The sequence below is a fragment of the Plecotus auritus genome (assembly GCF_963455305.1).
Source record: "Plecotus auritus genome assembly, chromosome: 7".
Classification (NCBI taxonomy): Eukaryota; Metazoa; Chordata; class Mammalia; order Chiroptera; family Vespertilionidae; genus Plecotus; species Plecotus auritus.
Genome location: NC_137774.1, coordinates 63,257,491 through 63,281,315, shown reverse-complemented (window position 1 = coordinate 63,281,315; position 23,825 = coordinate 63,257,491). Strand labels below are relative to the sequence as shown.

At 51.4% G+C, this 23,825-nt stretch overlaps 1 protein-coding gene across 3 annotated transcripts in view; it reads right to left on the bottom strand.

The window, feature by feature from the left end:
- Positions 1-23,825, bottom strand: part of PRKCB (protein kinase C beta) — a 301,024-nt gene that overhangs the window by 33,881 nt on the left and 243,318 nt on the right. For all 3 annotated transcript variants that reach the window (XM_080681707.1, XM_080681708.1, XM_080681709.1), the window contains exons 10-12: positions 15,948-16,121; positions 2,685-2,776; positions 1,663-1,725 (exon numbers count right to left, since the gene is read on the bottom strand). In XM_080681707.1, the coding sequence (XP_080537833.1) occupies positions 1,663-1,725; positions 2,685-2,776; positions 15,948-16,121 (329 nt within the window). The remainder of the gene's footprint in view (positions 1-1,662; positions 1,726-2,684; positions 2,777-15,947; positions 16,122-23,825) is intronic.

Genomic DNA, 23,825 nt, shown 5'->3' with positions numbered 1-23,825 from the left:
TCCCTTGGAATAAGATTTTCTTCAAGAAACTTGCAGTCCCATGGTCGATCCCCCAGCAGCCTGAGCGCTGTACAGGGTCAAGTTCTAAGGTCAACGTGTAAGAGGAAAATCAGAGTGAGCAGTCACCCAGCCCTGCCTCAGGGTAGGCATAGGGAGGTCACTGGCTTCTATTCACGGCTCATGTCACACAGAAGATGTATAGCTGCCAACACCAGCATTGCCTTCAGCACACCAAGATGCTACGCCATGACAGCTGCGGGGAAACTGAGGCTTCACAGGTCTGCGTGGGCAGTGAGGGCAAGCATGGCGGAATGACCACACTACGTGCAGTCTACACTATTACCCCCTCTGTTACTGTTGCCCCCCACCGCAGAGCACCAAGCACCAGCTGAAGCCACTCCTCTCTGACCCCCTCCCCCCCGCCTCCGGCACCAGGAGTAAAGGTGGTGTGGGGGCTCCGTGTAATCAGAACAAGATCGTCCCTCCGCGGCTAGACTTCATGTCACCACTTCAAGGAGCGATAAGCCAGGACTCTGCAGGCTTCTGGCAAGGCCCACCTTCCGTCCCTCCATGCCACCAGCATCCACAGGCCACCACCCTATCTGCTTGAGACCACCAGGCCTGATCCCTTTGCGCCTTTTAGTCTCAATCCTTCGGTTGCTTTAAGAGGTCCAGGACTCTGAGGTCCCCCTAACTCTTCAGATCCTCATCCCACGCTGTCTGCAGAACGGCGGGCACCACACCACCCAGCACACCGAGCCCTCTCCCTGCTCGCTCTTGCTCCATAGCACTCATCACGGCTTGGCGGCCTCGGCCTTGGTTCACAAGCCCGTCTCCCACCACCAGAGTATCAGTTCCACAAAGCAGGCAGCTTGGCCTGTTTTTTCACAGCTGTATCCCCACCACAGTGCACGGCAGGATTTTGATAAAATGTTTGTCAAATGAATGAATGAAATGGACTTCAACAGACCCCACACGTAACAAGTGCCCTTCGGAAGCCCCTGCACTGCCAGCCCCTCTTGCATGACAGCAGCCCAGCCGGCACTGTCTGTGCGGTGTGGTCCATGTGGTTGCGAGAACTGCACACCCCAGACTCATGAACAGACAGCAGCCCGGCTCAGCAGCCTGCCTTGCATGAGATGGTCTGACTCATGCAGCTGTGATCACACAGTTGCTCCTCCAAACATGGGCAAATGCCAAGTCCCAAACTTAATCCTGTCTTTCAGGATAAGTTACTCAGAAATCCATTTCTAAATTGTGATTACATAGCAAAACAACACAACTCGTTCCATAATAATATGATCTTCCATGTCCTGCCAAACAAGATGCTTTGCTTGCTCCCCAAATGTGCAAATGTGGAGTCTCCAGGCAGGAGGAAGAAGTGCTGGGCCCTACTACTGAGCCTCCTCTTAGAGCAAATGGCCTCGGGTTTGAGGCGCAAACCAGCCCTGGTGGCGGAGGGCAGGGAAGTCTGTCGCCGCAGAACTGCCTGAGCTTTGCCAGGGCCGTGGGCGATGCTGCCTCCGCCTGGTAGAGCACATGCCCAGGTTAGCCTGGGAGGACTCCTCCCCCACCACGGAATCGATTCTAAAAGTGGTTAAAGCAAGAGGCAGGGAAGGGAGGAGCAAAGGCCACGCGGGGGGAAGCACGCAGCTCACGTACCGGTAAATGATGCCCTTGCTCTGTAAGAAGAACAGGCCGATGGCAATTTCTGCAGCGTAAAATCTGAAATAAACAAAAGCCACAAGAAGTTCAAGGACACCATATGCTTGGCAACTCTCAGAAAACAACATTGAACTGGGCGTAGGACATCAATGCCTGTCATGGATGGCCAGCCACCCATCTCATAAAACAAAGTATGGCATGTGGATGGGTGAGCAGGGTTTAGAGAGCTGCCCTGAGGATGCACTGGGGTGGGAAGAGGGTCAGCAGTTGCTTAGTGGGGAGGAGGCCATGGGATATGATGGACTAGCTGGAGAAGAGTCAGTTCATAGTACACCAAGTTAAAACAGCTTAATAATAGCAGTTGCCATCTGTTGAAGGCTGGCCCTTCACCTAGCATCATTGTGGGTTATTATGTTTCAACTTTAACTACAATCTGGTGGGTTCTACTATTACCTCCCTGCTCCTTAACTGAGGAAACGGAGGCTCAGTGACATGAAATAACTTGGCCAAGTTATACAACTGATAAATGGTAGGCCAGGGTGAGAGAGCGCTTACTGAAGGCCAGTTATAGCACAGGGCTGGGCAGGGCCTTTGGGCACGTGTGTGTGTGTGTGTGTGTGTGTGTGTGTGTGTGTGTGTGTGTATCAGAGAGAGAGAGAGAGAGAGAGAGAGAGAGAGAGAGAGAGAGAGAAAAGGATTAAGGCTTATAGTCCACTACTAGAAGTTGAAGAGAGACAGCCCTGAACTCACATTGCCATGGCAATTGTGCCATGATATACAAGTGGCAGGATTTGGAAGCAGAAGAATGCAACTCTACCAGCATATAGTGGTCACAGCCTGGGCAGGTAGGAGGACAGGGCAGGGCTGAGCTGAACGGCAGCCTCTGGAATGACAGGATGGGGCCCTGGGGGAGCCCTGGGGGCTTGCTGAAGGGCCATGAGATCTTAGCAGACGCCCTAGGCGAGCTTGTCAACCCACCACATGTCCCCAGGGAAATGCAGAGCAAGGTCCTCACTTACACAGCGTGAGGCTCCTTAAACCGGCCAACCTGCTGGATGTGGTACATGAGGTCACCGCCGTTCACATATTCCATCACGAAGTACAGGCGGTCCTGGAGGAAGACAGCAAGTGGCCCATCAGCACCAGCGTTCCTCAGGTTCCAAGCGGACAGCAGGGAATAGCGGGAGGCATGACCAAACACCAGGATGCCACCAGCCCTTTGTTCCCTGTGGGGGTGGGGGATGGGGGCGGGGAGGGGTGGGGTGTTTGTGTCACTGTAAGCATGCAGGTGAGCACAGGTGGTGCAAGAGCATTCTTTTTAGTCAATAACTCTAAGTTTTTGTTCATTTGTATTGACAAAGATACTTAGCACATGAGTCTTGGGACTTAATAGGTATTATTTAGAATAAAGCTAATTTTAGTAAAAAGTAGACAATATTAAGTAAATCCTATTACAGTCAAAAGGTAGCCTATCAAAGCTCCATGATGCCCCCTTCTATGAGTTTTACCTCCTGGTCTTCACATCCTATGTAGTCCCTCCCACAAGGACGAGGACTGACTTGGTAATCAATAGGATACAGTAGCTGACAATGACAGATAATGACAGTGTGGGACTTCCCAGACTTGATCAAAAGACATGACAGTTTTCACTTTGCTCTCCCTTCAATCACATGCCCTGGAGGAGGCCGCTGCCATGCCCCGGGGACCCTCTGCAGCACTGTGGAAAGGGGCCTTCAGCAGAGGACGGGCTTCCTGCGACAGCCAGCACCCCTCCGGCCCCGTGAGTGGGCCACCATAGAAGCAGCCCCTGCAGCCCCAGTCAGACCTTCAAGTGATGTAACCCCAGCTGGAGACCACAATTTTTTAAAAATTAAATTTATTGAGGTGACATTGGTTAATAACATTATACAAGCTGCAGTGTCCAACTGTATAATACCTCATCTGTATATTGAATTGTGTGCTCACCACCCATAGTCCAGTCTCCTTCCATCACCATATATTAGGCCCCCTTTTACCCCATTCAGCCCTCCCCGCCACGTCCTTCCTCTATGGTAACTACCATACTGTTGTCAGTGTCTAAGAGTTTGGTTAATTTTGTTTCTTCATTTGTTGCTTCCTTTTTTATTTACCACATGAGTGAAATAATATGATTCTTGTCCTTTCCTGTCTGAGTTATTTCTCTTAGCATGATAAAGACCTAAATATAAAACCTGAAACAACAAAATACATGGAAGAAAACATGAGTACTAAACCTTGATCTCAAAGAGGATTTTATGAATTGACCTCAAAGACAAGGAAAGTTAAAGCAAAAATAAATGAATGGGACTACATCAAACTAAAAGGCTTCTGCACAGCAAAAGAAACCATCATCAAAAGAAAAAGGCAGCCAATCAAATGGGAGAAGATATTTGCAAATGATATCTCCTATAAGGAGCTAACACAGCCATGGGCAAACTACGGCGCGGGCCAAATCCTGTCCGTTCGGCTGTTCTATCCGGCCCGCGGAGCCGAAAGAGCGGAGGGTTCTCTTGCTCTCCCCTCCGCTCCTTTACTTTGAATTTATATTAGTTCACACAAACACTCCATCCATGCTTTTGTTCCGGCCCTCCGGTCCAGTTTAAGAACCCATTGTGGCCCTCGAGTCAAAAAGTTTGCCCACCCCTGAGCTAACATCTAAAATATATAATGAACCCATACAACTCAACTACAAAAGCAAACAATCCAATTAAAAAATGGGCAGGAGACCCAAACAGACACTTTTCCCAAGAAGACATACAACTTTCATCTGAGACCCCAGAGTCAGAATCGCCCAGGGAAGCCACCCCTGAGCTCCCAGCCCACATACATAAGTTGGGCCAAATCACTCCTTTATATCACACTAGTGGCCCGGTGTACGAATTCGTGTACATTGAAAGGAAATTAATTAGAAAAAATATTTTAATATCGCTATTCGCCCTTTCTCTATAATAGAAGTGTCAACCAAATTCATGATTGACAATGACAGATCGAAACACACATGTACAATTGGCGCCAGTGAGAGCTTTATATATATAGATAAACTTGCTTAATTATACCTGCTATCTGATTTAGCTAAACTTTTTCCAGCCCAGTGAAGCACCCCAACTTCTCTTTCAGGTAATTGTCAGCAACACAGCAGTAAATATCAACACAAAGCAGATTATTATTGTAGATCACGAAGGGAGAACAAAGGGTAAAATATTTAACTGCAGCAGTGTTTGACTATATTCTGCACAGTGAGAAAATGTGAAGTCATTTTCAAGGTCCACCATTTCTTACTTCTTTTCAGTTGGGTCAAGTTTCTAAGCTTTCTAAATCTCCATTTTCCAGCTAATGAAAGGAAAATAGGATTCCACGAGTCTCCTATCTACCTACTCCAGGACCTCGGTGAGGATCAAATGAGATGAGGCACGGGAAAACACTTCACAGACATTTGGTTAAAGTGTAAAATGTTTCCACCTGGCTATAAAGCAAGTCGTGTTCCTGGACTGAAGAAACTCCAAGGAGGCTAGTCACTAGGGAGAGGAAGCCAAGCATTGCTATGTGACATCATTACCTGGTGCCCACAGCCACCGTTTCTGAGCTGGGCTGGGTAGTGGGCTGCATTTTGCACCATGAGGTCTTGGCAGCATTGGTGGGGTATAGCTCTGGGGTGGTGGCAGGGCCTATGTCTCACTTGGGGGAAGCCGAGTGTTGCTTTGTGGGCACCAGGCCCACCATGCCATTTCTCTGTAAATGACCAGTGCGCAACACAGCAGCTCGTGCATTGAACATCTGCCCCATGGTGATCAGTACATGTCATAGCGACTAGTCGGACAGTCGGACACTTAGTGTATTAGCCTTTTATATATATATTAGAGGCCTGGTGCGTGAAATTCATGCACTCAGGAGTCTCTCAGCCCAGCCTGTGCCCTCTTGCAGTGCGGGAGCCCTCAGGGGATGTCCAACTGCCGTGGGAGCACACTGACCACCAGGGGGCAGCTCCTGTGTTGAGTGTCTGCCCCCTGGTGGTCAGTGCACATCATAGCAACTGGTCGTTCTGCCGTTTGGTCAATTTGCACATTAGCCTTTTACTATATAAGATACATGATCAACTTAATAAAAAGTGAAAGGAAGGGGTGGAAATGACCAGCATGCTCTACAGAGAACTAGGTGTTATTTTGTGAAATGCACTTTTATGTTATATTCATATGTCAGTATGGCTGGGTCACAATGTAAAAGGTTTGCAGTCAAAAGTTGCAAAGTTATTGTACAGATGGGGCTACAAGACCAGGCGCAGGGGGCATGGAGCACTCAAGGGCAGGGCAGTTTCCAGTTGTGAAATCCATACAGGATCTGAAGTCCCTTTCCACTACTTACTAGCTGTGTGACACTTCTCGAGTCTCCAGCTGTCTCTTCACTTGTAGGTGGACATTGCTCACCTGCCCCACAGAGCACTAAGATGACATGGAACGTATCCACATGATGTTGGCCGTGCAACAAATCTGCCACCCACAATTTAAAAAAGCTCCTGAGAGTGCACTGAACTCCATCATAAATAACAGCCACATGTGCATTTGTTAAATGTGTACGGAGTGCCTAATAGTTAGAATGACAGAAATCACGAAATAAAGCTATCATCGTGTGAGCACTTATATGTGGACTGAGCTAAGTGCTCTACATGTTTGGTCTCACTTATCTTTCTAAACAACTGAACATGACCAGTATTTCCATTTTCCCATTCCTCCACCCCTTTTTGTAATCCTCACCCAAGAATATATATTTTTATTGATTTTAGAGAGAAAAGAAGGGAGAGAGAGAGAAACATTGATGTGAGAGAGAAACATCAACTGGTTGCCTCCTGTACGTGCCCAAACTGGGGATCGAACCCACAACTGAGGTATGTGCCCTGACCAGGAATCAAACCCACAAGTTTCTGGTGTACAGGACCACATTCCAACCAAATAAGCCACCCGGCCAGGGCCCATTCTCCCCCTTTTAAAGACATGAGTGTTGAAGCTCAGAAAAAGTAACTAACCTGCCAAAGTTCACATAGCGGTTAAGCTGCAGATTCAGGATTTGAACCCAGGCAGATCGGTTCCAGAGTCAATACGTGCGACCGCTTAGCAGGTGCCTCCTGTGTAAGGTTCTGAGCTAGACATTGCGTGCTGTGTGGTATGTCCTCCCCTCTGAGAGGTCCAGTCCAGGGGGAGAGGAGCTGGCAGGCCACAGGGGAGGAGTCCAGGATAATCGATTGCTTTGAAACGCCAAAGGACTTCCTCAGAGCAATACTCCTTTACCCTCTCGACATCTCCTGTGAGGGCCAGAGAGGGAGGCAGTGCCCAAGGCACATGCGATGTGGTGGAGTGGACACCGTCAACCAGAACTGCTGACACTCAATCTGGTTCTTGGGCTGGGGGGAGTGGGGGAGAGGAGGTTTGATAGAAAATAGGCTTTAAAATAGCATCTGTCTTTGCTGCATGTTGAAAGAACCAAAACACTTGATTTTAAAACTTATTTTTAAAACTAGCAGATGGCATCGGCCACAGAGAAGCAAGGGAGAGATTTCACTGCTTCTGCTTGGAAGGCCTCCGCTTGCCCTGTGCGCACCAGCCACAGTCTTCGCCTCGGGCTCCACCGAGGGGAGTGCCACACTATGTGGGCCTTTGCTCCCACAAAGCGGATGCGGGGAAGCCCTGAGACCCACCAGCTCTGGTCTTCACCGAGCCTGGCTTTGGCACACCAGGGCTCCAGCTATATCACACATTACACTGGCATCTCGCTGTCTTTTCACTTTCTGAACAAACACTTAATGATGCCTACACTATGCCAGGTGCCCTTCCGCTGCCAGGGATGCTGCTGGGGATAATCTGGGGCCCCCTGTGAGGAATTCCCCAGGCCCGTGGGGAGACCAGACACATGTCCCCATGGCAACCTTGCCCCAGACGGGGTGAGCGATAACTTTGGTTGGGCTATGGATGCACATGTTCCCTTTATCGCTTCGTGTTGTTTTAACATGTATGTGGAAACAGAACAAGCACTGGAAGGCCCTGGTTTTAAGATTCTTGTTGCTGAGGGAGGAGAGGATGCATGGAGCTACAAAGGAGGAGGAGACAGAGGGTGAAGCCAGGTGAGGATGAGGGGGCAGGCAACCCCACAGCCATGTGCCCCCACACGCCCTTCTACATCTTCACCGTGTTGCCTCAGCCACAAGAACTTACTTATTTTGAAATATATTTTTATTAACTTGCTTTTTAAAAACTTAAAACACAATTATTTTAAAGTTTTAAAACCTCATATCAAAGCCATAAATGGAAATTTGTTGTTTCTGTAAAAAATAAACACATGTCTGGAGCCTCTCAATGCTATGCTCCATCCAGTCTGACTTTGGTACCTCAATCCCCGAAGTGACTTATTTTTACAATAAATGCCACTCAAAAGTAAGGGACATCAACATTGGGAAAACGCCAGCGGCCACCTAGAGCCAATATGGAGCACAGACGTGTTTGTTTGTTTTTTTATTCTCAGCTGAGGATATGTTTTATTGATTTAGAGAAGGGGTGGGGGGAGGGAGAGAGAGAGAGAGAGAGAGAGAGAGAGAGAAACTTCAATGTGAGAAACATTGACTGGTTCCCTCCCGACCAGGGACTGAACCTGCAACCTAGGTATGTGCCCTGACCAGGAATCGAACCTGAGACCCTTTGGTGCCTGGGATGACACTCCAACCCACTGAGCCACCTGGCCAGGGTGAGCAGTGAATTTTAGACCTTGTATTGAACATTTGTTTTTACAAGTCATGCGTTAGGTGTCAAAGGAAAAAAGTGATGAATAAGATACAGACTTTGCCCACAGAATTTCAGTTAAAACAAATATACAACAAACTCAAGCCATCATCTAAAGTAAAATGTGATACGAGATTACATGAGACGCACAAAGAGGGACCTCTGGGGGCTTAGGCCCATGAAACTGCCCCCGCCCCCACCTCTGAACCTCACATAATCATTCCCTCCTGAGTGACCTGAAATGCGACCAAGCCCCCACTCTTGCTGTAAAGTGATGTTGAGGTCTAAGAGATCTTTCACGCAGCCACCGGCGGTGGTTTTGATTTCGACCTATTTGTTGCACCACATGAAAATCAAAGGTATCTACTGACTATGGAGTCAAGGCCAGCCTGGCTCTCTCCTACTTGCTCCATTTTCCAAAGAGGACTTGCCACAGTTCAAAACTTCAACCCTCATCTCTCCGGCTGATGAATCCTGACTTACTCGTCTTTCCTCCCCCTTCCTCCCACGCCCCTGCCGCTCCAGCTGGCTGCAGGACGTTTCCACGTGGGTGTTCCCCTGTCAACCGCAATCCACCGCTGAAAGGCAAGCTCACTCTCTTCCCCCGCAAACCAGCCCGTCTGCTAATGCTCAGGGCGCATCTTCCCGGCTGCCCTTTATTGCTGTTACTCTTCATTACCCATGGCCCTCATCCCCTAAGCATGAAGTGACTTGCGTTCATTTTAAGTCTCCTTTCTCCTTTATCTCTCACATTTAACCAGTAAATAAATAAAATCAGACATGTGTCTGCCCCTGCATCACGCAAAGGGTTGGATAGAATTTCCCAAATCTGGAGCGTGAAGATGAGGATGGTCTGATTTAAAACATGACTGTGTGGCATGTGCCGAGTTCACGTGGGGCCCAGGACAGGGCAGAGAGAGAATCATTCCTCCCCCAAGACAAGGGGAAGAGGGACGTGACATCATGCCCATGGAACTGCCAGGGGACACCGGCCACTGTTCATAAGATACCACGGACAGAGAAAAGCAACCACGTGGGCAACTCGCATGCACCAGGCTCTAAGGAGGGTGTAGGAAGTGTTTCCCTAGTGAATGGTCTCTAATGGTTTTCCCTGCCGGTGAGGGAATTAGTCCTGCGTGTCCACTGTGCCTCATCACTCAGATCTACCTGTTTCCCTGGAAAAGCTGTGCAGCTGTGTGACATGAGCAGGTCCTGGGTTCAAGTCCCAGGTACACGGCATCCCCACTCTGAGAACTTGCAGATACTTAAACTTCTCTGCCTCCCTGAGGGGTAATGGCAGCTTCTCCTTCATCGGGTGTTGCAAAGACACATTAGATGAGTCACGTCAAGTCCACGCAGACTCAAAGACCTCGAAGGCCGTGGGCCACACAGCTGTTCTTTCCTCTGCATTCCATAGCCTCACAACACTATCAGAGTCAAGTAACTGAGGCTCCTCTGACTTCTCCAGCTTTCAGAGCCTTGCCCGCCACATAGAGAGCGGAGTTCTCAGGGGCTGGAACCCTCTCTCTTCCTTAGATCCTATGGACCTTTGATTACTGAATGAAGATGCGAAGACCACCAACAAGAAGGCAGAGAGCCAGGCTGTGTCTCTTTCTACTCAGCCCAGACTTACATGCCTTGTTTGCATTTTTGGGTCCTCTCTTGCACCCAAGATTCCCAAATGGCTTTGGCTGCCTAAAGCCCTGAGCCCGGAAACTCTCCCAGCGTCTCTTTCCCTCCATTCCTCACCGAGGGCCAGGGGCACTGCTACAGCGGGCTGTGTCCAGCTCCAACTCAGTGTCCTTGGACTCAAGATGACGTCTCCCATCTGATCTGAGAACCAACATTCCTCCCCTGTGGATTCAACCCCTTTTTAAAGGTTCCTACCAAGTCAGTAGTAGCCAATTATAGCTGATTATGCCAGGAATGAAACATCTGACATGCACACACCCATCAGATTCCCTGTCCTCTGAGTATGAATTGGAGCCCAGGGAGTTGGGTAGGTAGGCAAACTGCAAGGGGCTAGGAAAGCCATGTTGCCATGACCAGGGAGAAACACAGACAAGGAGGCCCGGCCAGCGTGGCTCAGTGGTTGGGCATTGACCTATGAACCAGGAAGTCCCAGTTCGATTCCCGGTCATGGCACATGCACGGGTTGCAGGCTAGATCCCCAGTATGGGACATGGAGGAGGCAGCTGATCAATGATTCTCTCTCATCATTCATGTTTCTATCTCTCTCTCCCTCTCCCTTCCTCTCTAAAGTAAATAAAAATATTTTTTTTTTTAAAGAAACACACCAAGGAGACAGAAAGCTCTTTCTGAGGCTCAGCCACATCTTTGCCTTTGGGTTGGTTCCTTCCACTAAAACCCTTTTATTAACATAAGAAAGTCTGGCCCTGGCTGGTGTGGCTCAGTGAATAGAGTGTCGGCCTGTGGACTGAAGGGCCCTGCATTCAATTCCAGTCAAGGACACATGCCCGGGTTGCAGGCTTGATCCCCAGTTGGGGGCATGCAGGAGGCAGCTGATCAATGATTCTCTCTCATCATTGATGTTTCTATCTCTCTCTCCCTCTCCCTTCCCCTCTGAAATCAATAAAAATCCTATATAATAAAGAGGTAATATGCAAATTGATCATCACTCCAACACACAAGATGGCCGCCCCCATGTGGACACAAGATGGCCAGCAAGGGAGGGCAGTTGTGGGCAATCAGGCCTGAAGGGGAGGGCAGTTGGGGGAGACCAGGCCTGCAGAGGAGGGCAGTTAGGGGCGACCAGGCTGGTAAGGGAGGGCAGTTAGGGGTGACCAGGCCAGCAGGGGAGGGCAGTTAGGGGCAATCAGGCCAGCAGGGGAGCAGTTAGGCATCGATCAGGACAGTCCCCTCTGTCGCAATACCTTTGGGGAGCCTAGGAGGCAACCAAGTGTTTGAATGGTACACTCAGCTGGGAAGCCAGTTCCTCTCCGAGGTGAGAAAGCTGAGGGATGGAGCACCAGGGGAGTGGTTAGGGGCAATCAGGCAGGCAGGCAGGCGAGCGGTTGGGAGCCAGCAGTCCTGTATTGTGAGAGGGATGTCCAACTGCCCATTTAGGCCTCGGTGGGATTGGGCCTAAATGGGCAGTCGGACATCCCTCGTGGGGTCCCAGATTGGAGAGGGTGCAGGCTGGGCTGAGGGACACACACACACACCCCTGGCCCCCGTGCATGAATTTCATGCACCAAGCCTCTAGTATATATATAAAAAAAAGAAAGTCTGGAGGCATGCTCTGTTTCTTGCAACCCACCCTCCTGCCTGAGACTGCTGCCCGAGCTGCCTTCTGCAGCACCCTGTGCCAGACCACCTCCTTGGAGGCTGCTGCCAGCCCAGAGCCCACCTGAGGCACCAGGGCTTTTTGGACACTCTTGGTGCTCAGCAGACATGTCATCAGGGGCCAACTCTCTAAGTGCAATCATCTTCATCCCCCTCCCTGTCCCCTACTGCATTCTGGGTTGATGTCCCTCCCAGCATGCCTTGCAACTGAGTTCTTATTGGGCCAAGACAACAAATTTGGAAAGTAACTTCTATCCTTCAATGACTCATAAAATCAAATTCTATTTTTTTTTTTTAAAGAAGTGCATATGTTCAATTGAAAAGAAAACATTTAAAATAGATGTTTTGCTAAGGAGGCTTCACTGCCTGTGCCCACTGGCAGTTGGGAAATTTCATGAATGTGGCAGCTGACAACTGCCTCTGGGAAACCTAATCCCCTCATGCCCCCGCAGCAAGATGCCCCCCAGCCCAGCAGGGTGCAGGTGGCCTCCGCTCACTGCTGCTCCTGCACTTGGTACATCACCACTCTTACTCTCGCTTACCGTGCCCCCTTTAAAGACAAAGACCCCATATGCAGAGCTATCAGGGCATCACAGCCCTGGGTTTCTGTACCGGAGGTGCCCACGCTTAACCCCCTGTGCTCGCTACAGGACATCTCCCCTGAGCCCCATCTACCTGAGGCCAGCTCACCCAGTGAGCAATCTCCAAGCACTCGCACCCTTCGGATAGCTTCTGCGTCTGTCTGGGTGTCAATGCTTCCACCGTGTGGTGCACGCAACACTTTGCAAACTGCTTTGCGACAGACACTTTTCACAAAGAAGGTCACCCACGACCCTCCCTAATTCACACCAACGTTTTGATTGGTCTGTGCCTGTCTCTTCCTGGTCCCTTTCTATGTGCACATTCCACTTTCACACATTTAGAATCATCTCTTAAATAAATGTATCTCCTACATTTTCTGTTAAAATTGTGTCGTGCATATTTGTCAAAGGTTTCAAATCCAATCATCTAAGAACACACCTGAAGTAACTCTGCTTTTCTACACCAGGTTTTAGGAATTAAATTTGCATCATTTTAAGAATGACAAAAGGTGCTTTGTATATCGGTAGATTCTTTGTTCTCTTTTATCTATTTTGATCACCTTAAGGGTTTTGGTTTTTTTTAAATCCTATTAAGGATCTTTTATCTTCAAATCCTAAATCTCTGGCAAGACAAACATCAAATTTGCAGTGTTACACCAGATGTGTCATTTTTTAAAGGAAACTGATTCATAAAGAAATTCTGATCACAAAACACAAACTGACAATCTACTCCGCCACAGTGGCCTTCGCTGCTCCTCTCACGCCGAGTGCGCGTCCCGCCGGGGAACCACCACAGGGTCCTGCTGTCGAGGGCACTTGGCCCCAGACACTGTCACGCCTGCTCCCTCACTCCCTCACTCACTGCTTAAATGCCATCCTCAGCAGGAAGACCTTCCTGGGTCCTCCTACCCTAAGCAGCATCTCCCTGTCCCAACCCAGCCGCCTCAGCCGCTTTGCTTTGTTACCACCGTGGCTTACGGCCTCTCTGTTGTGACAGGGGCTTGTCGCTCCTGGTCCTGCTGTCCCCTCACAGTGACGCAGCTGCGTCCCGAACTGTTTATGCCAGCACGTAACACTGCTGGCGGCATCCGTAAGCATTAGCCTCTGTCCACGGCAGTGCTGGTCTGACTCTGAGGGACACGGCTCTAGAGATCCTGCCTTTCCAGGCCTGGCTGCCTCCTCCAGGGCACCCGTCTGGGGTGCAGAGAATGTACGGCTCCAGAGGGTGAGCGTGAGGCAGGCGACCTCCCAGCAGGGAGTCGCCGTGGGGCTCACCTGAGCCACGCTAACAGCGGCTCGCTCGTGTAGATGCTCCTTACACTTTAAATCGCTCCCTCATCGATCTTTCCAACATGGCCTGTCCCTGCGGGAAGTAGGTCTCCTCACAGTGGGGGACACTTGCAGGGCACGAGGACCTGCCGCTTAGCGCTGGTGACCTGAGCCGGCGCATCTCTCGAGGGCCCGCATCCTCTATGCAGGATGGGAACAGTCGCCTTGTGAAAATTAGACGTGATCGTGAAAGTGAAAATAATTCCTAAACCAGAGGGAGAATCTGGAGTGAGGTAGGTGGCCTGGTGCCTGAGGGTGGGCCCGAGAGTCTTGGGAACCCACCCCAGGGCCATGCTGCCCGTGTGTGCGGCAGGAGTCCCGGGCGCCTCTGCACACCAGTGTCCTTGCCCACCTGGGGCAGGAGCAGCCGCCCAGAGGTGCCGGAGGGCACCGTGGGGACGCCTGCAGGCTGAGCAGGGCCTGGCACTGGCAGGGCCAGCTGTGCTCTTGTCCTTGTCATCACCACTATGAAGGCCATTCTGGTGGCAGCTCAACACACTGGACTGGCAAACCTGGGGCATGTCCAGCGGGCCTGTGCCCGGTGATGTGTTTAGGGAGAACTACCCACATCTCAGGTCATCAATCCTTCCCTGCAACGTGGGGGACAGTCCCCTCTGTCGCAATACCTTTGGGGAGCCTAGGAGGCAACCAAGTGTTTGAATGGTACACTCAGCTGGGAAGCCAGTTCCTCTCCGAGGTGAGAAAGCTGAGGGACGGAGCACCAGGCGCGTCTGCGCAGGTAGGAGAGGGGCAAGGCTCCTGAGGGCTCAGGGGGTGCTGCGTCCCACCCAGGGTGTCAGGGAGTGGACATTGTGATTCACACTCAAAAGCAGAGGTTAATGCAAAGCCACTCGGAGCCTGGCTGCCTGGGTTCAATCCTGGCCCTGAAGCACCAGCTGTGTGGCCTCAGACCCTCACCTGTGCAATGCGATGAGGGCAGGACCCATGCTCCCTCCGGGCCCGGCGGGATCTGGACACTGCACCGGCCTCCAGGCCTCCAAGCCTCCAGGCCTCCAGTGTGGGCTCCGGCCACACAAGACGAGCACCCACTGCATCGCACACTCTGGGCTCTCTCTCGGGTCCAAACCTCTTTCCTCATGCCCTGCAAGTGTCCCCCCACTGTGAGGAGACCTACTCTATGCGACCAGGCCCTGCTCTCCCATCCCCGGAAGCACACACCACCCAACAGTCAGGAGTAATTTCAAAGTTAATGTATCGTTTTTAAAACAGTCAGTTACAAATGAAGACAATGAACTTCAGCAAATATTCATCACAGATGACTGATTTCTCCCAGTCTCAACACATGCAACTGAAATGGAAAACCACTCCACAGGCCCAGCCTCACCTTGAGACAAGGTCTCCATCCAGCCTATTCACTAGACTGAGCCCTCTTCCCCCTCTGATGCCGCCAGGTGACTTGGGAACCACCGACGGAAAAAGAGAAGACTGGGAGGGAGGGGCCTAGAGGCTTGAGGATCTAGTCTAGTCCGGTCGCAGCCCCCATGTGCATTCCTTGAGGCCTTAACTCCCCAGATTTGGACTAGAGAGCACGCCCTTCCCCATCTTTGCCAAGTCCACAGACGATGTGAATCACTGCTCACTGACTGTATTTTTCTTTGCACTGACTCCCTTACTCGAACATTTTATTTTAAAATCAAACTTTAGTCACCTTTGGAGCATAATAATGAACCAACTCATGGAAACTGTTAAACAATGGGAACGAATCAAACATTTATCCTGCCTTTCCCATGTGAACTGCACCCCTGGGGAAGCAGGCACTAGATGAGGGAATCTCGTGCCTTTTTATTAAAGGATTCAAACTAATAATTGCAGTAGGGGCTCTGGCCTCCCCTCCTTAGGTGTGGAGGCCAAGGTCTAGTTTAAGCAGGGACAAGGCTAAGCAGTTCTTACAGGGAGTTCTTGCTCTCAGAGTTGGAGTCACAGTCTACAGCAGCTATGCACAAATGTCCACTCTCGGGAGCCACAGATGTGAGCGCACACCTAGAGGTCCTCCGAGGGCTGTGTCCTCAGGCAACCCCTCCTCCAAGGAGGTCCATGCCACGTGGGGAAGGTACCGGAGCCCCTGGCAAAGGGCCTGGAGGGCTGCCCACCGGAGCACCTGCCTCAGGGGAGCGCGTCTCAGGGCCGCCTGCGAAATTCTCAGCAGCCTTCTCTGGGCCCCACAGTACCATGTCATAATGGGAAGCACCCAGGCATCTCTGGGACAGCTTTGGCCCAAACCCACTGAAACGCTGGAGGCGGAGCACCAGGGCCTCCCACGAGTTACCATGGTCTGGAAGCAGGAGTGCAGCTGGGTCAGGAAGGGCGGCTTCCCGGGCAGGGCCAGCACCCGCTTCTCCACCATGGTGCACTCCACGTCGTCGTCTTGGATCACCACGTCCTTCTTCAGGATCTTCACGGCGTAGAGCTCATCCGTGCCTTTCCGCTCGGAGAGCATGACCTGGGGAGACATAGCAGGCAGGCTGGGTGGGGGCCCAGAGCCAGGGGAGCTAATGTCAATCACAGCCTCCCCGGCTTTGTCCACGGGCTTCCACTGACACTAAACACCCACAGACCTCACACTTGCAGTGGCTCAACCCAAACAACAGAGACGGTTCCAGAGCAGTGGCCACGTAGCGGTCCCTTAGGGATATGGGTCAGCGCCCAGCCACAGGGCTAGTATAACCCCATGAGGGCAGGTATGTTTGCCTGTTTTGTTCCCTGGTGTAACCCAAGACCCTGGAATAGTCCCTGGCACACAGTAGATATTCAATAAATATTTGTGGGAAGAGGGGATTCCTAATCAAACTAAATATGGGGCTCTTGTTCCCTTATTCATTTAATATTCATTACGAGCCTGTAAGCACGGGTGAACAGCAATGAGCCAGCAGGAACATGTTCTGACTTTGTGCTCCGGAGTGGAAGAAAGACTTCAGACATGATCACAGGACGGTGAATGTGGTATTTCAGTGCCTCTCCCGTTGTCCTAGGGCCGTGGTCAGCAAACTGCGGCTCGCGAGCCACATGCGGCTCTTTGGCTCCTTGAATGTGGCTCTTCCACAAAATACCAGGGCCTGGGCGAGTCTATGTTGAAGAAGTGGCGTTAGAAGAAGTTTAAAAAATCTGGCTCTCAAAAGAAATTTCAATCGTTGTACTGTTGATATTTGGCGCTGTTGACTAATGAGTTTGCTGACCACTGTCCTAGGGCCTCCATCCATGCAGCCTGGTCCCAGTCAGGGCAGGGTAATCACTGGTATGGCTCACGACACATCAATATTGTCACTGGTCGGGGCTGTGCCAAAGGGAGCAGTGACCAGCAGGTACCATTCCCTAGAAGCCTCTAAGGAAGAACCTTCTGATTGGGCAGTGGACCCACCTGGCCATAGCTGATTGGTAGATGGCTGACCTACGCTGAGCCAATCAGATTCTCTCCCTAAGAATTTGCAATTAGGATACTCCAAGCAGTCAGTCCTGGGCCCTGAGAGAACACACAGAGCTGCCGACAGTGGTTCGTTTCACCACAGGCAGGCGAAGAAGGACAGAACAGACGTGTGAGGAGAAGAAGGTCGGAGAATGAGCGGATGCCTCTCTTCCCAGCTCCTGGTTCCAGCCTCTCAGGAGGCTGGGTTGTTTCCCACTAGAAACCTCCCTATCCTTCCAATAAAATTATCCTTATTATTTAAATTAAATCAGTCTGAGTGCATTTATGTTTCTTAGAGATCCTATAAGACAAAGTTATTGCTGGAGTAGCTCAAAATCTTAATGAAAATACAAAATTCAGGAAGCCCCTTAACACAAATCAAATTCCTTTCTTTCCTTTTTTTATAATACATTTTTATTTGATTTCAGCGAGGAAGGGAGAGAGAGTAAGAGATAGAAACATCAATGATGAGATTGTTCAGCTGCCTCCCACACACCCCATACTGGGGATCGAACCCACAACCTGGGCAGGTGCCCCTGCCTGACTGGGACTCAAACTGTGACCTCCTGGTTCATAGGTTGATGCTCTACCACTGAGCCACACCAGTCAGCACAAGTTCCTTTCTTTATAAAGAGACAGTGCCTCTGGCCTGTGTCAGAATCCCCGGCGTCCCAGCTTAGCACAGATTCCCAGCCCTCCCATCCAGAAGGCTCTGGGCGTGGCCCGGGGTCTGCACTCTAACAATCGCCTCCTCTCCTCTGGAGTCTAAGCACCAAATGTGTTGCTGTGAGGAACTCTGAGGTACCGTCAAAATGGACTCATTCAATATGGGGGTGAGGAGGTGTCCAGAAGTAAACACTCCTTCTGTCTTGATCTTCCTAACAACTTCTCAGCAGTCATTCATGGGATGAGAAGAGAACTTTCCTTTTTCCTTAATATTCTAATCAAGCTTTCCTTTTCTTTTTGTATTGAAGTATAGTTGGCACACAGCATTATTTTAGTTTCAGGTGTACAACCTAGTGATTTCCACATTTATGTGCCTTATGATGTGATCCTCCATAAGTCCAGCACCCATCGGTCAGCATACTAAGTTATTAGGGATGACTATGTTCCCTGTGCTTACTCTACATTCCTATGATTATCCTATATAATAAAAGGGTAATATGCAAATCGACTGAACGGCAGAACGACCAGTCTCTATGACGTGCACTGACCACCAGGGGGCAGATGCTCAGCACAGGAGCTTCCCCCTGGTGGTCAATGCGTTCCCACAGTGGGAGCGCTGCTCAGCCACAAGTCAGGCTGATGGCTGGCAAGAGCAGCAGTGGTGGCGGGAGCCTCTCCCGCCTTTGCAGGAGCACTAAGGGTGACCAACTGTGGCTTAGGCCTGCTCTGAGGGACCTCCCTCCACCCCTGCATGAATGTCGTGCATGAATATCGTGCACCGGGCCTCTAGTTTATTTGTAACTGGAAGTCTATGCCTCTTATTCCCCTTTTTCAAAGAAGCTGCCATCCTACAGGAATATTGCTCAATAATAACACAACGCATATGTCCCCACTGACAGTGCACATGGCCCCAGCTGGATTCCCAGGCAGCAGCTTCTGTCGGTTTCTCTTGGGCGCCTGCCGCTGGAGCCCTGAGGTCACTGTGCTGGTGAGGCCCCAGAATGAGGCCACGTGGAGAGGCCCTGCGACCACATGCAGAGCCCGGTGCTCAGGTGGCCCCAGGTGTGTCAGCCCCAGCTGTCCCAGCTCCAGCCACAGAGGAGAGACCCCACAAGCCAAACCCACCAGTGAGCACCCCAATTCCCTGACCCCCAGGGGCTACGAGAGACGAGAGAGGATTGCTGTTGGTTTAAACCTCTGAGTTTTGGGTGACTTGTTAATATAGCAATAGACACATGAGAGGAGGGGACTAGCCGGGGTCCATGAAGATACCACCCCCACGTCTTACGCACTTTGTGCATCACCTCCTTTCACCCCCGTGAATGTGTAGCATGGGCACTGCTCCTGCCCCTGCATTAGAGGGGAACTAGGTGACTTGTCCACTAGGAAAGGCTCTTCCTATGTCACCTGTCTCCTAAGTCATGCTCAACCACACCCCTCCTCGTTCCCCGAGGCCCAGGTTCCACGGCTGTGCTGTGAGGCTGCCCCTTCAAGTGATTGCTGGGATGTTCCGGATTCGGTCCCAGACCCTGGCCCTTGGCCTCCTTTCCCTCCCACCTGCCTGCTCAGATCTGGGACCCTGTGGACTAATTCACAGCCGCAGAGGGAGAGTCACTGCCTTTCTCCACTAACCACGCGCTCGTCGCGATGAGCTGGGCTCGGTGCCGTGCCTGCGACAGGGTGGACATAGCCCTGGTTCCTCACAGCAAGTGGCTTGAGAAGCCCTGACCTCTCTCCTGGGCCCTGAGCATTAGCAGGGAGAATGGCAGGAGGCAGCCGGTGCTCCGGCCGCTGACTGCACGTGTTCCTTTAGGTCAGTGGTCGGCAAACTGCGGCTCGCGAGCCACATGTGGCTCTTTGGCCCCTTGAGTGTGGCTCTTCCACAAAATACCACAGCCTGGGCGAGTCTATTTTGAAGAAGTGGCATTAGAAGAAGTTTAAGTTTTAAAAATTTGGCTCTGTTGACTAATGAGTTTGCTGACCACTGCTTTAGGTGGAAGAGGCCTTCGATGAATGGTCAGGAGCTTCCACTTCAGACAATAGCAATGGAGCGGGGGAGGCGGCTGTTTGTTCGCTGTCCTTCCTCTGCCAGGTGGCATTCCAACCAGAGGAAAAGATGTGTACAGGGACGTTCTTATCCAACCCAAGCCTCACCTGCTACCCACGCGTCTTCTGGGGAGACGTGAATACAGCAGGGCTCCAGCAACCGCCGAGAATGCAGTGGGGGTGGGGGGGCGCGGCGGGCGCACAGGGCGTTCTGGCTGCAGAGCAGATGACAAGTGAGCCAGGGATCCTGGCTCCTAGCCACGGCCCAGGCTCCTGATGGTTGGCTCGGACTCCAGACGAGAAGACCTGGTACCTGTCAAGTTCTACCATGTGCTAGCGCTAGACCTTTGGAGGTCATGTGACCTTGCTGAGCCTTGATTTCCTTGTCTGTACAGCAGGGATGCTCACAATACTCAGCTTTGGGTGGCGCTGAGGGGACTTTGTGGGGTAAGGTGTGCACGGTGCTGGGAGCGAGGAGCGCGAATAGCCGGCAGTTGTACTGGCTTCCATGGCTGCCGCAATAAAGACCAGAAACTGTGGCCTGAAGCAACAGGAATTTGCTCTCAGTCTGGAGACCAGAAGTCTGGAATGGGAGCGGGAGGGAGGGGGGGGGTCTGTCTCCAGAGGCTCAGAGGCTCAGAGGCAGAGCCTGCCCCAGCCTCTCCCACCCCATGTCTGCCCCGTGTTGGCCAGCAACCCTGGGTGCTCCTTGCCTTGCTTCACCACTTCAGTCCGTCTGTCTCCACACAGCAGTCTTCCCTGGGTCTCCGTGTCATGCCCAAATGGCCTCAAAAAATCACCAGTCACTGGATTGGGCCACCCTAATCCAGTGTGTCCCATCTTAACTTGCCTGCACCTGTCCAGACCCCGTTTCCACACAAGGTTTGGCACAGGCACCGGCCCTGAGGACCTCAGCACTGTCTGGGAGGCCGTTGTACCCACTGCAGGGGCCATCATCAGCCTCATCCCTTCAGGGACAACCCCGGGGCCGCTGCGGCGCTGGCACACCAGCACCAATTCCCAGTTCTCAGATGGCGAAGGAGACTTGCCCTGAAGAAGCTGTGTGTCCACTGCCTTACTAACGAGGTAAAGCAGAGACAGGCAGGGACCAAAGACCCACCACTCACTTCCCCATGTCAACAGCCGCCCTCAGTTCTTCTCTTACATCAGCAAGGGTGATCAGCTCTACATTCAAAAATACCCAACCTCGTTGCTAGGCTAAGCACCAGGATCCAGCCTGCTGTCCACAGCGCCCCTGCCTAGTTCTGCTCCCCTCTGCCTACCCCATCCTCAGCCACTCTCCTGCTGGCAGGACTCCCCCCGACATGAGATGCCAGCAGTCTGGCCTCTCGCCCTCTGTGCGCCCTCCTGGCAGAGGTGCTCCCCCACCCCCGCCACCGACTACCTTCTCTGAAGCTGCAGCCCGTTGCCACTCCCCAGGCCCCCCCCTCTGCTTTGTTCTTCACGGCACTTGCCACACCTGGCACTCTACTAACCTGTTTATTTCCTTCCTCCTAGAACGAACCTCCATGAGGGCAGCTATTTTGTTTGAATCATTCACTCTTACATCCCCAACATCTAGCACATTGTAGGCACTCAGTGAATATGTGTTGAATGAATGAATAAAAATATTTGAGTAGAGGAAGTCATTTTAAAAAAACCAAACCCTAGATGTTGGTCACTAAAGATCTTCAGCAGTTTAGTACATACGACTATATTCAACCCATATTTCACAAGAATTGGAGGTAGCATTCAAGATTATATAACACAAACAAGGATTTTATGCTGTGTAAATTATACCTTGATAAAGCTGGTTTAAAAGCATTACATTGCAGCCGTGGCTGTTGTTGCTAAGTGGTTAGAGTGTTGGCCCATACCCCGAAGGGCCACAGGTTTGATTCCCGGTCAAAGCATTTGCCTGGGTTGCAAGTTCGGTCCCTGGCCTGGTCGCTGGGTGCTCGGGAGGCAACCAATCAACGTGTCTCTTACACATCGATGTTTCTCTCTCTCTCCTCCTTCTCTCCTCCCCCACCCCTCCACCCCTCCCTACCATTCCCTCTAAAATGGAAAAAAATATCCTTGGGTGAGGATTAACAAAAAATATAATAGAAATAAATTTTTGCATAGCTGTGCTGATTACATAGTGTGCATATATATTTGTGTATGCATGTATGCAACTCCACTGTATATATAGGGGTGGGCAAAAGTAGGTTTATAGTTGTATGTGAAGGCTTATTGTTGTATTATTATTATATTATTTATTATTAACCTACTTTTGCCTACCCTTGTATATTATAAATCTTGTGTGTGTGTGTGTGTGTGTGTGTGTGTACTCTCAGCTTTCTAGAAGCCGAAGGAACCAGAGATATATGGACAAAAGTTCCTGTTTTCTATAAGGAAATACTTTTTTAGGAGAAACACAAGCTTTCCCTAGAATGTAGGTCTACATGGAATATCTGTGATGCTGCAGTGGCTGATATTCTCAGTCACAGGCCTACATCAGGGGAAGAGGAGGAGGAGGAAGAGGGGGAGGAGGGGGAGGAGACCCAATCACCTAGCCATGCGGGCCTGCAAACTACCAACACAGAGATTGGGAAAGGATCCTAACTGATAAACTCAGATGGTGCATCTGAGAGACAGACAGATAGACAGGCAGGCAGGCATTTGGGGATCACCAGGCACCGAGGCACTAACTTGGCAGAAGAGGATCAGTGAGGTGCCATGAGCTGAGGTGGGCATGGGAGAGAGAAAGCTAAAAGGTGTGTTGGCTGTGAGCCTTCAAGGGACCCCTCATCCCCCCACCCCCACGCCACTCACACTAGGGAGCAGCTTGTGGACAAGGCTGGGTGCAGGGCTGGGGACTGACCCACTGCCAGGCCTGTCCCCCCCTCTACTTCAGGATTCCATCTCTTTGAGGGACCCTGCTCTGGAGCCGGCTCCTGCTTGGGTGCCACCCAGTCCCTCACAAGACCTGTCCAGGTACTTGGGAGCAGTACTGCACTTGGCAGGTGCCGTGCACCCACCCCCGCCCCCATCCCTGCCACACTGGCCGTGCTGTTCACGCCCCTGAGCCATGTTCCTGCAGCTGCACCTCGGAATCCTAGGAGGTCTGAGGCAAGGCCTGCACACTCCACACCTTCCATCAGAGCTCTGAGTACAGGGCCTTCCTGCCAGCCAGGCCCCTGGAGGCTGGCTGGGAACTGGCAAGGGGCCCCAGCGTGGCACTGAGCCAGGGGAGCGAGTACTGGGCGACACCGCCCACCTGCTCTGCCAGGGATGGCCACCCTCCGGAGTGGATCTTGAGAGAATCTGGGTGCAGTGGGTTACAAAATAAAGGTTAGCTTTGGCACCCTCCCTTGGCAGGTATCCTGACAAGCTATTCGAAGACTGAGATTATGACGTTCACAGAGTCTGATCAGCTGGAAGTTTATATCTCATTAGAATTGCAAAATCATAGTAGGAACAAGTTCTGCTCTGGAATCATGAGTTCAAATCCTAACTCTGTCATGTGCTTGCTGTGTGATCTTGGGCAAGTTGCTCAACCTCTCTGAGTCTCAGTGCCCTTGTCCTTACAGGGGCATAACAATAGTTCCTCCCTGGTGTGAACAAGTGACATAATGCAGGCACAGCTCAGTGCCTGGTACACAGCAAGCCCACAGTGGGAGCATAATTATGGAGATTAAGAGGGGCGTTCCTATTCCTGTGGGATGACAACAGACAGTGGACCAGAGCATAGACCAAAATTCCTGGGCAATCTGTCTCAGGAGGTCCTTAGGCAGGGCCTGGAGTGAGAGGAAGGCCATCCTGTCTGCCCAGAGGCGGGCTGGGCAGGAGCCTCCCAGAGGCGCCAGAGGGCTCCCACGGGGCTGCATGCCTGGCACAGACAGGACTTCCCTGTGGGATCAGCAAACCATCGGTCAACTTCTAAAATTCCAAATGGGAGAGGGGCTGGGTGGCTTCCATGCCCCACAGACTTGTCTTTTCTGGCATGGAGATTTGCCAAAGCCCTTCTTCAGACCAGGCAGGGGTGAG